Here is an 11,422-nt window from a genome sequence, read left to right as displayed (position 1 = left end):
ACGTCTTTATAACGGTTATATCTTGCTGATCTTATATAAATAACCACTTTCATGCATATTATAACGTTTAAAATTACTGTTCAGAATATTGTGAAACGAATTCATTTTAAAGTTTTCAATTAATTATTTATTTAAAAGTTAAAAAGTGGGTGTATGGAATACAAGACACAGATTAGTACTTGAAATGTAGTAGACAGTATATTTCTTTATTTCCTATGAAAACAAAGACTTTACATTATAACATATGGGTTGGGGGCAGAGTCCTCCTGTGTTTTCACAAGCACACATATTGCTTCTGCCCAAAACACCACCATGTCCAATGTTAAATGTTTTGACTTATCCAAATTGGCCCGAGGTAACATGGCAGACCTATAGAGATGTGAGATAGAAATATGTCCCATCTATGCTTTATGTCTATGGAGTGCCAACTGTTTATCAGATTCCTAAAAACTGTTTGAACCTAATAATTTATTCAATCATAAGGCATTTTGAACCATTTGAATATATGGGAAGAAAATGTATAATTATTTTGACATTCATACAACTTATGTGTTTGTTTGTGAATGAGGGAAGCATTTCAGGGTCTATTTTAATGTCAAGATTTTACCAGCATTTGATAAACAGTATACAGTGCATTTCGGGTTAACATAAAAATAAATATAATTGGTACACAGCTCATTCAATATACAAACCCGATTCCAAAAAAGTTGGGACACAAATTGTGAGTAAAAAAGGAATGGAATAATTTACAAATCTCATAAACTTATATTTAATTCACAATAGAATATAGATAACATATTGAATGTTGAAAGTGAGACATTTTGTAATGTTATGCCAAATATTGGCTCATTTTGGATTTCATGAGAGCTACACATTCCAAAAAAGTTGGGACAGGTAGCAATAAGAGGCCGGAAAAGTTTGTCAACTGGCAACATGATTGGGTATAAAAAGAGCCACTCAGAGTGGCAGGGTCTCTCAGAAGTCAAGATGGGCAGAGGATCACCAATTCCCCAAAAGCTGCGGCGAAAAATAGTGGAGCAATATCAGAAAGGAGTTTCTCAGAGAAACATTGCAAAGAGTTTGAAGTTACCATCATCTACAGTGCATAATATCATCCAAAGATTCAGAGAATCTGGAACAATCTCTGTGCGTAAGGGTCAAGGCCGGAAAACCATACTGGATGCCCGTGATCTTCGGGCCCTCAGACGGCACTGCATCACATACAGGAATGATACTGTAATGGAAATCACAACATGGGCTCAGGAATACTTCCAGAAAACATTGTCAGTGAACACAATCCACCGTGCCATTTGCCATTGCCGGCTAAAACTCTATAGGTCAAAAAAAAAGTTGTATCTAAACAGGATCCAGTTGCGCAGGCGTTTTCTCTGGGCCAAGGATCATTTAAAATGGACTGTGGCAAAGTGGAAAAGTGCTCTGTGGTCAGACGAATCAAAATTTGAAGTTCATTTTGGAAAACTGGGACGCCATGTCATCCGTACTAAAGAGGACAAGGACAACCCAAGTTGTTATCAGCGCTCAGTTCAGAAGCCTGCATCTCTGATGGTATGGGGTTGCATGAGTGCATGTGGCATGGGCAGCCTACACATCTGGAAAGGCACCATCAATGCCGACAGTTATATCCAAGTTCTATAACAACATATGCTCCCATCCAGACGTAATTTCTTTCAGGGAAGACCTTTCCAACATGACAATGCCAGACCACATACTGCATCAATTACAATGTCATGGCTGCATAGAAGAAGGATCCGGGTACTGAAATGGCCAGCCTGCAGTCCAGATCTTTCACCCATAGAAAACATTTGGCGCATCATAAAGACGAAGGTGTGACAAAGAAGACCTAAGACAGTTGAGCAACTAGAAGCCTGTATTAGACAAGAATGGGACAACATTCCTATTCATAAACTTGAGCAACTTGTCTCCTCAGTCCCCAGACGTTTGCAGTCTGTTATAAAAAGAAGAGGGGATGCCACACAGTGGTAAACATGGCCATGGCTTAACTTTTTTGAGATGTGTTGATGCCACGAAATTTAAAATCAACTTACTTTTCCCTTAAAGTGATACATTTACTCAGTTTAAACATTTGATATGTCATCTATGTTGTGTTCTGAATAAAATATTGAAATTTGAAACTTCCACATCATTGCATTTTGTTTTGATTCACAATTGTACAGTGTCTTAACTTTTTTGGAATCGGATTTGTAATGCTAGGAATATTCAATCAGATTGGTGAGTGTTTGTACTTGTGTTGAGATAGCTTGATAACACAGCGTCACCAAACACATTACTATATGTCGTTTTGAGAAATGTAACATAATTTATCAGACTGAGGTTAGTAGATTTGGACTGTTCCAGTCTTTCCTTTATATTCTTCAACTGATTTTGGAATCGTAGCTGCATCTGCAAAAGAAGAAACAAAGATTTATCATGCTTGTTGTGTCATACGGTGTTCAGATTTTTTTGTCCATTGCCAAATAGATTTTAATATTTATGATATGCAATTGATGACTTTCAAGAAAATCACATATTTGTGTTAAAATATCACACTCACATCCTCTTTGCTTCTTCGTAACTGAATAAGCTCTGTCTTACTTAGTTTCAACTGGCTCTCCAGGTTCAGAGCACTGACCTGGATGGACCGGTCTTTGACTGAGGCCCACTCCAGGCACTGATCCAAATGGAAATCATCAAGTTAACATTCAGAACATCATTAAAAGAAATACTGTAAAACAAAATAAGCTTGGGACTGATACTGAAAGACTGCAGAGATATTCAGGCGGTGGTCCGCAACAATACTGACCTGTTCCTGTCCATCTTTAAGGGCCTGCTCCAGCTGCATGGAGAGACTCCAGCTCTCCCGGTCCCGTGCCTCCAACTGTTTTTGGGTGTTTTGGATAATCTCCTCACGCTTTCCAGTTTCCTGGACCATACCTCTGTTCTGCATGTTTGCCTGCTCTAGTTCCCTGAGCAGTGAAGAAACAAAACACTGACCAGCGGCAACATGCAGGACTTGTTTTGGATCTGACTGTGATGACTGTCCATGGGGACAGCAAATATTTGTTTGTTGTCTCAAACAAATATGTGTAGGTCTCACCTCTCTATGCTCTCTATCTTCTGCTGGAAATTTTGGTTTTCCTCCAACAAGAGCAAATTCTTTTTTTGAAAAGTCTCCATCAAACATCCCTGTTGTTCCACCTGCACAGAGACACACCAACCTTTCTTATTAAAAGAGAGCAGAATGTATCTGTGAAAGGGCCACTGTGTAAGTATTACCTTGTATCTGAGTTCAGAGAGGGCGTTGTTTTGCTCAGCGATTCTCCTCTCCTGGGTGCGTATCTGACCCTGGGCCTCCCTCAGCAGCCACTCAGAACATTTCATCCTGCCAGACAGAGGCTCCAATTCCTTCAGACGTCCCAGCAGCTCACTCCTGACCTGCTTTGTCTCTCTCTCCAGGTCAGCTTTATTCTCTCGTGCATTTTTCTCAGAGATCTCCACCTTTAAGCGGTACTCCTCTGACTCCAAACAAGCCACCTGAACCTGCACATAGTCACTCTTAAATAGAAATGTTACGCTACAGACTGGATAGAACGCAGCCTGTACAGTATAGCTTGATTAAAACATCTTGGCCTCTTATTATATGGTTAAAGTACAGATCACAATGTTATGTTGAGAAACTGCACCTTGCTCTTGTAGTTTTCCACCCAGTCCTCTAGCTTATTAACTAAGCTCTTCAGCTGCTGGGCTTCAGACTGAGACTGTGTCAGGTTCTCCTTTGCAGCAGAAAGGGTGGTCTACAGAAGATGTACAAATAACTAAACAACTAGTCCAAAGATAAAAATTACAAAATCTTTTGTCTTCCTCAGTCTTTTCAAGGTTTAATAATCTATTTATTAATTAAGGATTTGAAAGGGAATAAAATACAACTTTTACCTTTAGTCTCTGGTTGTCCAGTTTGTTGGTGTAGTTGTCAGATGTGAGGCGATGCAGCTGCTCCAGGAGCCCCTCCGTATCAGCACATCCTTTCTCCTTCACAGTGTGGATCAGGGCAGTCAGCTCAGTTACATGGCTTCAGAGACAAGCACATCAGAAAGGAAGACACTTATTTTAAGGTTTTAAACAAGTTTTACGAGATAATATGCCAAATACAAACCGTAAAAGGGAAAAATATCAAACTAGTATTGAATGCCTCATGGTCACTCACTTCCTGAGACGAGTGATTTCCACTTGGAGCTGGCTCTTAAGAGTCCCCTCTTTGGAGTGACGAGTACACCAACTGTCCGCTGAGGAAAGGGCCTCTGCCAAATCAGTCTCCTGAATGGTGGCACATAAATACCGTACAGAGATCAGTGCGATCCTTATGCCACAGTAGCTATATGTGAAGAGCTATATGTGAATAAGAGAAGCACAGACTGTATATTTGCATTTTTTCTATGTGCATGAATTGTGGCTTTACTTTAGGTGTGATCTTTAATGTTTCTTAGCAAAATCCAATATACCCATCCTTTAATTGAACTAGCCTGTATGTGACTGTACTGTTAGAAACAGATTTCATGGGTATATCATAGACTGCTTTTTTATATGTCACATTTTAACATTTAGTAAATGCCCTACTATCCAGAGCAACGTACAGTTGCATTCAGACAAAATAGAAATAGAGTTCACTTACAAAGGCAAAGGATTAGTCAAAACAAAACAAACATCATACTGGATAAATAACTTTATGACACAAATGTAAATGGAATCAAACAACTATACTTTAGCACATGGGAGAAAACAGCCAAAATAAACAATACAGTATCTAGAAAGATTCTCCAACTTAATCACAGACATAGGAATATTTTTTGGCTAAGACACTCCTGTAAAAGATACTTTTAATCTCAGTATTTTCCTAGTTAAACAAAGGTTAAATTGAAAAAAGACATTAAAGGGATATCATTTTAAAATTGGCCAAAATCACTCTGATACTGTGGGCAAAGCTGGCACATACAGTGGGGAGAACAAGTATTTGATACACTGCTGATATTGCAGGTTTTCCCACTTACAAAGCCTGTAGAAGTCTGTAATTTTTATCAAGTACTCTTCAACTGTGAGTGACGGAATCTAAAAGAAAATCCAGAAAATCACATTGTATGATTTTTAAGTAATTAATTTGCATTTTATTGCATGACATAAATATTTGATACATCAGAAAAGCAGAACTTAAAATTTGGTACAGAAACCTTTGTTTGCAATTACAGAGATTATATGTTTCCTATAGCTCTTGACCAGGTTTGCACACACTGCAGCAGGGATTTTGACCCACTCCTCCATACAGACCTCCAGATCCTTCAGGTTTCGGGGCTGTCGATGGGCAATACGGACTTTCAGCTCCCTCCAAAGATTTTCTATTGGGTTCAGGTCTGGAGACTGGCTAGGCCAATCCAGGACCTTGAGATGCTTCTTACAGAGCCACTCCTTAGTTGACCTGGCTGTGTGTTTCGGGTCGTTGTCATGCTGGAAGACCCAGCCACGACCCATCTTTACTGAGGGAAGGAGGTTGTTAGCCAAGATTTTGCAATACATGGCCCCATCCATCCTCCCCTCAATATGGTGCAGTCGTCCTGTCCCCTAAGCAGAAAAGCATCCCCAAATAATCATGTTTCCACTTCCATGCTTCACGGTTGGGATGGTGTTCTTGTGGTTGTACTCATCCTTCATCTTCTTCCAAAGACATCTAGTGGAGTTTCTATTTTTGTCTCATCAGACCACATGACCTTCTCCCATTCCTCCTCTGGATCATCCAGATGGTCATTGGCAAACTTCAGATGGGCCTGGACATGCGCTGACTTGAGCAGGGGGACCTTACATGCGCTGCAGAATTTGGTAGTAGTGTGTTACTAATGGTTTTCTTTGAGACTGCTCTCTTCAGGTCATTGACCAGGTCCTGCCGTGTAGTTCTGGGCTGATCCCTCACCTTCCTCATGATCATTGATGCCCCACGAGGTGAGATCTTGCAAGGAGCCCCAGACCGAGGGGGATTGACCAGTGTATCAAATGCTTGTTCTCCCCACTGTACTAACCAAAAAACGTAAAGCTTTTATTGCAGCAAAAAACGTGGCTCAACCAAATATCAATGGATTGATCAGATTTCAAGTTTTCTTACAAATACCTCCCTACATAAAACCAATGTAATCTAACAGAATCGATTTTGAGTTTCAGTTTTTATTTGTCATTCAGTAATATGAGAGAGTTGGTCAATCCTTTTCTAAATTGGTCTAAATCCTTTTGCAGTATACAGTTTTGGAACTAAGCTATTCATGCATACACCTCAATCCCATTCACAGGATCACATCTAACCACTCCGTTGCCATCCCAACCCCACACGTTAACCTGTGAGAGCAGCCTGAGGACGAGTGATTGTCTGACCTTCTCCAGCAGCTGTGAAGATAGCTGCCTGGCTGAATCCTCACTGCGCTTTGCCCTATGCCTTAGTGTCTGGCTGGCCTGCTTCAGAGTCTCTTTGACCTTTTTACTGTGTTGTTTCAGGTCCTCCAGCTCCTCCAGCAGGGCTTGTATCTTCTCCTGTTGGTGATCCTGGGTCTGCTCCATCTCCTGATCCACAAGGGGGAGAATACAATTAAGAGAGAACATTATTATTGCGTATTAATCTCAAGAAGCCTCGCAGTGTTTTGGCACGTGGGTCAGGCTTTTCCTCTTTTATCCTCAATTGCTTTTCTATTGTACCACCAAGAAATGGGGGGTCAAGGACTTTAGAGGTCACCATTAGACTGACTCTTCGTATTGCTTAAACACTGAATAACAATTGTGTGAAAGAAATCTCTATTTATTTTGCTCCAAACTTTATTTCTTGACCCTTAAGAATGTATTCATTGTATTCACATGGAATCATGTTTTTCAACCGGAAACGTTGCTAAAACATCTTGTGAGACTTAAATGTGTTTATCCAAGTTGCAATGAAATATAGATCAAGCACAGGTAGCAAACAATAGCATACATAAGAAATGATGTGGCCTATAAGTCTTGGTACCCACTTGAATTTGAACAGCCTGGCGGTCATTTTCCGTCTCTTTGTTGCTTAACTGAACAATCAACTGGCTGCTGTAGCACTCGAGAACTTTACACAGCTCTACAGTGGTTTTCACATTTTCCTGTATGAAGGACATGTAAAGATAAGGTTATTTTTTGGGAGCACCTATAAGCAAAATAGAACAACTTAACTGTGATCTTGCTCTGAATCCAGAAGTAGACATGACAATGTACCTTTTCAGAATTCAAATGTTTTGCAAGCTGTGTGGTTTCCTTCTCTTTGTTCTTGAGTTTTGCAGTAAGACACTGAAAGCCAGTAAACCAGAAACGACATTCTAAACATCTATAATCCCAGATATGCACCACACAGAGTGAAAAAATGTATAATGTAAATAAACATTTAACAAATAAAAGCACATGGTAATAAACACTGGAGCATAGTGATGGATACAAACCACTATTTCTGCTTCTGTATCAGCCAGTCTCTTCTGTAGGTCTTGCCTCGGATCTGACATCTTCAGCAATTCGATCTATCAATAAATGCATAAATAAATAAGGCCCCCACCCACACAGGCTGGTTTTATACAACAAAAAGAAATGTACCACGGACAGAATTGTAATTCCACCATTTCGAAGCCACTGTCGTTGTATTGGGGAGAGTACCTCTCGTTCATTACACTCCCTAAGGAGTTCCCTGAGAGAGCGGTTTGTGCTGTCAAATGTTTCAATCTTCTTTTTCAGCAACTTCTGTTGCCTACTAAGCAGGGCAGCATCCGCCTCAGACAACCGCTTGTCCTAATCAGGTGATAAGCAATTATTCAACAGCAAAATACAAATTTGACATACAGTACCAGTCAAAAGTGAGTACACATACTCATTCAAGGGGATTTGATTATTTTTACTATTTTCAACATTGCAGTATAATAGGGAAGACATCATAACATGGAATCATATGTAACCAAATAGTAACCAAACATTTTAAGTACATTTATATTTTAGATTCTTCAGTGTATTCACCCTTTGCCTTGATGACAGCTTTGCACACTCTTAGCATTCCCTGAACCAGCTTTGAATTTGATCAAACTCACCTTTTTCGTGCTACCCATGGCCTCATTCAGGGCTGTCAACTGTGTTGCCACGGCCGTCCCATCAATCTCTGCTTCAACCAGCTTCCTCAGTAGCTTGTCTCTTTCCCCATGTAGAATCCGTAAATCAGCCCTGATCAGAACAGAAAGTAAACAACCAAGCTGCTCCTAACCCTAACCCTAAACTTTCACTAGTCGTAATGTATTTTTACTCTGTTGGACTGACTGCGCTTCACAATCTTATACTGATAATTCAATGCTTGAGGACTAAATATGCTTAAAATATTACATGTGATGTCCAGACCTGTAGTGGCCAGTCTCCCACAACTTTCTTATGGAGTGTCGGGGTAAGATGTTGTCTTGTCCTCTGAGGTCAAGGTCTTTGGTTTGATCCAGCAGCTCCTCCTCCATCAGCTCCCCTTCATTGATGACACGCTGGCATGCTCTAGGATACTCAGACGGGTGATCCAGCAGACGCTTATTCTTCCAGAGCCTCAGCTTGTTACAAAATGCAAGAGATGTTTTTTGTTTATTGGACACATCATGAAATAGACAAATGACCTGGATATTGCTGATTCCCATTGAGATTGTGGCTCTGTACTGTTCAGTTTTCTGCTTTTAGCAATGCAAGCATTTACACACTAGTGTTTTTACTACTAACTTGGCAAAACACGAAATAGTCTATGTCAGAAGAGTGAAAATACTAGTGTTGCTAAAAGAAGCAAATTGCTATATATTACATTTTGGAGGTGTGGCCTTGCAAGAATAGGTCAGGGGCAACATAGAATTTGACATCATTTAAATGATCACTCATACCACATTCTTTGGAGAACCAACATCCATCATTAGCCTATCAATCTTCCGGCCATATTTGTTAGCCTCGCCATGCTTCCTCTGCTCTTGGTCATCCTCATCAGACAACTGTGGTAAGGACAAGGAGGGGTCAGACTGTCATACAGGTGTGTTCTCAAGACCGGCCCCTGAGAGTCAAGTAAATAAATACTGGGAGTAGTGCATTTATGTGGGAAGAGTAATGAGCCTTTATAAATATACTTGTGAAATGTAAGCAATGTCCAGTACACCAAACAAAAATGCATCTGTGAGGAGAGAATAATTTATTTCCAGGACCTCCCACTTGTATGCGTCATCCCGTCTGGTCTGCGCCCTGGCAGCTGCATGGTTCTCAACATCCCCCTTGATTTTCACCTCTTTCTTCTTAATCTGTGAGGTCAAGAGAGCACAGTGGTTGACTGATATGCAGAAGGTAAGGCAGTGGTCATAATCGAGGTCTAATTCTTGCCTTTATTTCCAAAGTTGATTTAAAAGCTGTTGTTGTTTTTTACTTAATTAACAAAACATGAAATAAACTGTGAGTTATTTACAGCGCAGTACTGAATCCTCTTCAAGTGGATATGTACAGGTAAGGTCTCTGGCACGTGAACGTGCAACGGTGCTGAAGAATCACGAGTTTTCATTCTTTATAAATCATCAGATAATTTCGATAATTTGCCCCAATTTCTTGATTAACTTATCGAATTTATATTAGATGCCAGAAACGCATACACTTAATATAATCATACCAGAACATCAACTCCTCTCTAGCATAAAGACTTAAGCTACCTAAACGATCACTCCATGCACGCTCAACAGGCTAGCTAACCTCGACAGATGTAAAGATGATCATGATTATTTGTAAGAGTTTTGTTTAATACTACCAAATTCCCTACGGTGGGTTGGATCAGGTCTTGACGTACGCGAGTGGTTTCTTCACAACCTATTTCTTAAAATATCTGTCAGTGATAGGAGAAAATTCATTGGACAACGTTCTAGCAGGGGTTGCCAGAAGCAACCGTAAACCATATGTGCATCTTGTCAGGTAACGTCAACTATCCACCACCATCCTCGCGAAATATTTCCGGTAAAAAGTAACCTCCTGCCTGTAGACGGCGCAAGGCGATAAACACTGCTATACGATTTTGAACATGACCCTTGTAAACATTACGTGGTTTTCCAGTCCATGTGAGAAGTTCAAAAGAACCGAATTTGAGGTATATCTAGATGTCGGAAAACATTTAATGAATTGACAGTTGATATCCGAAGCCATTATTATTCTGCATCATATGACACAAATGTAATTATTTCTAGACGTACGAGTTTCCGGTTGTATTATTGTAGTCAACAATGGCGGGCAGAGCGAGACAGCAGTCGAAGGTTAGGATGCAAACACTTGTGCTGTGCTTAATGGTTTTTATGTGCGAGCTCGTTGAAGCATGTGTTAGCGGTGTCGATGACCTGCTACTCTGCAGGTCCTGTGGACATGAATTGGCTTTTGAGAAAGATGCCAATTTTATCCATAGTCGACTAGCGCTCTCTCATAGAAATTACACAATTTTTGGAGAAAGAAGAGTACCTGTCCAGCGGTTCGAAAACCCACAGGGCCATCAGTTTGAAGTCATGACTTTTAAAAAGGCAGACGTTGTCATGCATTGGCCTGCAGATACACATTTCACCTGGTATCCTGGTTATGCCTGGACAGTGGCCACATGTCCGCGATGCAGCACGCACCTTGGTGGGTTGAGAATTAAAACATTGTGGCGTATCATTTTTATTGTTTCATCCATCATACCTACCTGACACACCAATCCCTTTAAGACACATTGATCCAAGTTAGTGTTTATTTTGTAATGTTTTTTTCTTCCAGGTTGGGCTTTTCAACCCATTGAATTGCCGAGGACCCTAACCAAAAAAGAATTTGAAGGATCGAAGCAGACATTTGTGGCATTGATCACTAATCGGTTGCTACAAGAAAAGTTTGCATCAACACTTCTAATGACTCCGAAGTCGTTCAGAAGCTGACATCTCCAGCATTAAAAACCTACCAAATTTTATTTGGATGTATCACATTTTTTGCACTTCATAAGTACTACCGTACAGTATTTCCTTTGATTGTATCCACCTTGTCACTTCAGAAATATGACGCATTTGCTAGCTTTCCATCTAATTGGTTTAAGATTTTCATTGGTATTCTAAAAAGCGGGAAAAAACTATTAATATTTCCAACTCACTTGCTGCAAGTCCATAATAAACTTTGGCGCACATTAACAAATCAAAAATTCTGGAAATGGTAAAATCCAAGCCGTCGCAAAATGAACGGACAATCTTGGATGGACTGTCCGGGCACCAGCTCTTTTCGATTAGATTAAAAGCAAGATTGTCAAATGAAAGACCCTTGATAATTACTGGAAAGTTAAAAAAAAATCATGCTCTCCCGTGCACTTCCACCACAGCAT

At 40.2% G+C, this 11,422-nt stretch overlaps 1 protein-coding gene across 4 annotated transcripts; it reads right to left on the bottom strand.

The window, feature by feature from the left end:
- Positions 1-2,149: 2,149 nt before the first annotated feature.
- Positions 2,150-10,088, bottom strand: LOC105014168 (outer dense fiber protein 2-like). Of its 4 annotated transcripts, none has more exons than XM_020052892.2 (18): positions 9,515-10,088; positions 9,261-9,353; positions 8,949-9,053; positions 8,437-8,630; positions 8,136-8,265; positions 7,711-7,842; positions 7,503-7,577; positions 7,282-7,353; positions 7,053-7,169; positions 6,427-6,612; positions 4,223-4,332; positions 3,952-4,087; positions 3,702-3,812; positions 3,295-3,573; positions 3,116-3,216; positions 2,822-2,984; positions 2,651-2,689; positions 2,150-2,421 (listed from the first exon to the last, which is right to left on the bottom strand). In XM_020052892.2, the coding sequence occupies exons 1-18, from the start codon at positions 9,605-9,607 to the stop codon at positions 2,239-2,241; spliced, it is 2,319 nt and encodes a 772-aa protein (XP_019908451.2). In that variant the 5' UTR covers positions 9,608-10,088; the 3' UTR covers positions 2,150-2,238. The 4 variants fall into 4 exon arrangements, with proteins under 4 accessions (XP_019908451.2, XP_019908450.2, XP_012992133.2 ...); XM_020052891.2 differs by having other exon boundaries at positions 2,573-2,689; positions 9,793-10,088; XM_013136679.3 differs by having other exon boundaries at positions 2,573-2,689; positions 9,515-10,087.
- Positions 10,089-11,422: the final 1,334 nt, after the last annotated feature.

The sequence above is a fragment of the Esox lucius genome, chromosome 13, assembly GCF_011004845.1.
Source record: "Esox lucius isolate fEsoLuc1 chromosome 13, fEsoLuc1.pri, whole genome shotgun sequence".
NCBI lineage: Eukaryota > Metazoa > Chordata > Actinopteri > Esociformes > Esocidae > Esox > Esox lucius.
Note: the sequence above shows the minus strand (reverse complement) of the source record. Positions and strands in the feature narration are given on the sequence as shown.

Bases quoted from the DNA above. Each gene is read 5' to 3' on its own strand.
- LOC105014168 (XM_013136679.3), bottom strand. From the start codon at position 9,607: ATGAAAACTCGTGATTCTTCAGCACCGTTGCACGTTCACGTGCCAGAG. The intron at 7,578-7,710 runs GTACTCTCCCCA...ATTTATTGATAG, and splicing joins GGGAGTGTAATGAACGAGAG to ATCGAATTGCTGAAGATGTC. The intron at 7,354-7,502 runs GTTTGTATCCAT...ACTGGCTTTCAG, and splicing joins ATACAGAAGCAGAAATAGTG to TGTCTTACTGCAAAACTCAA.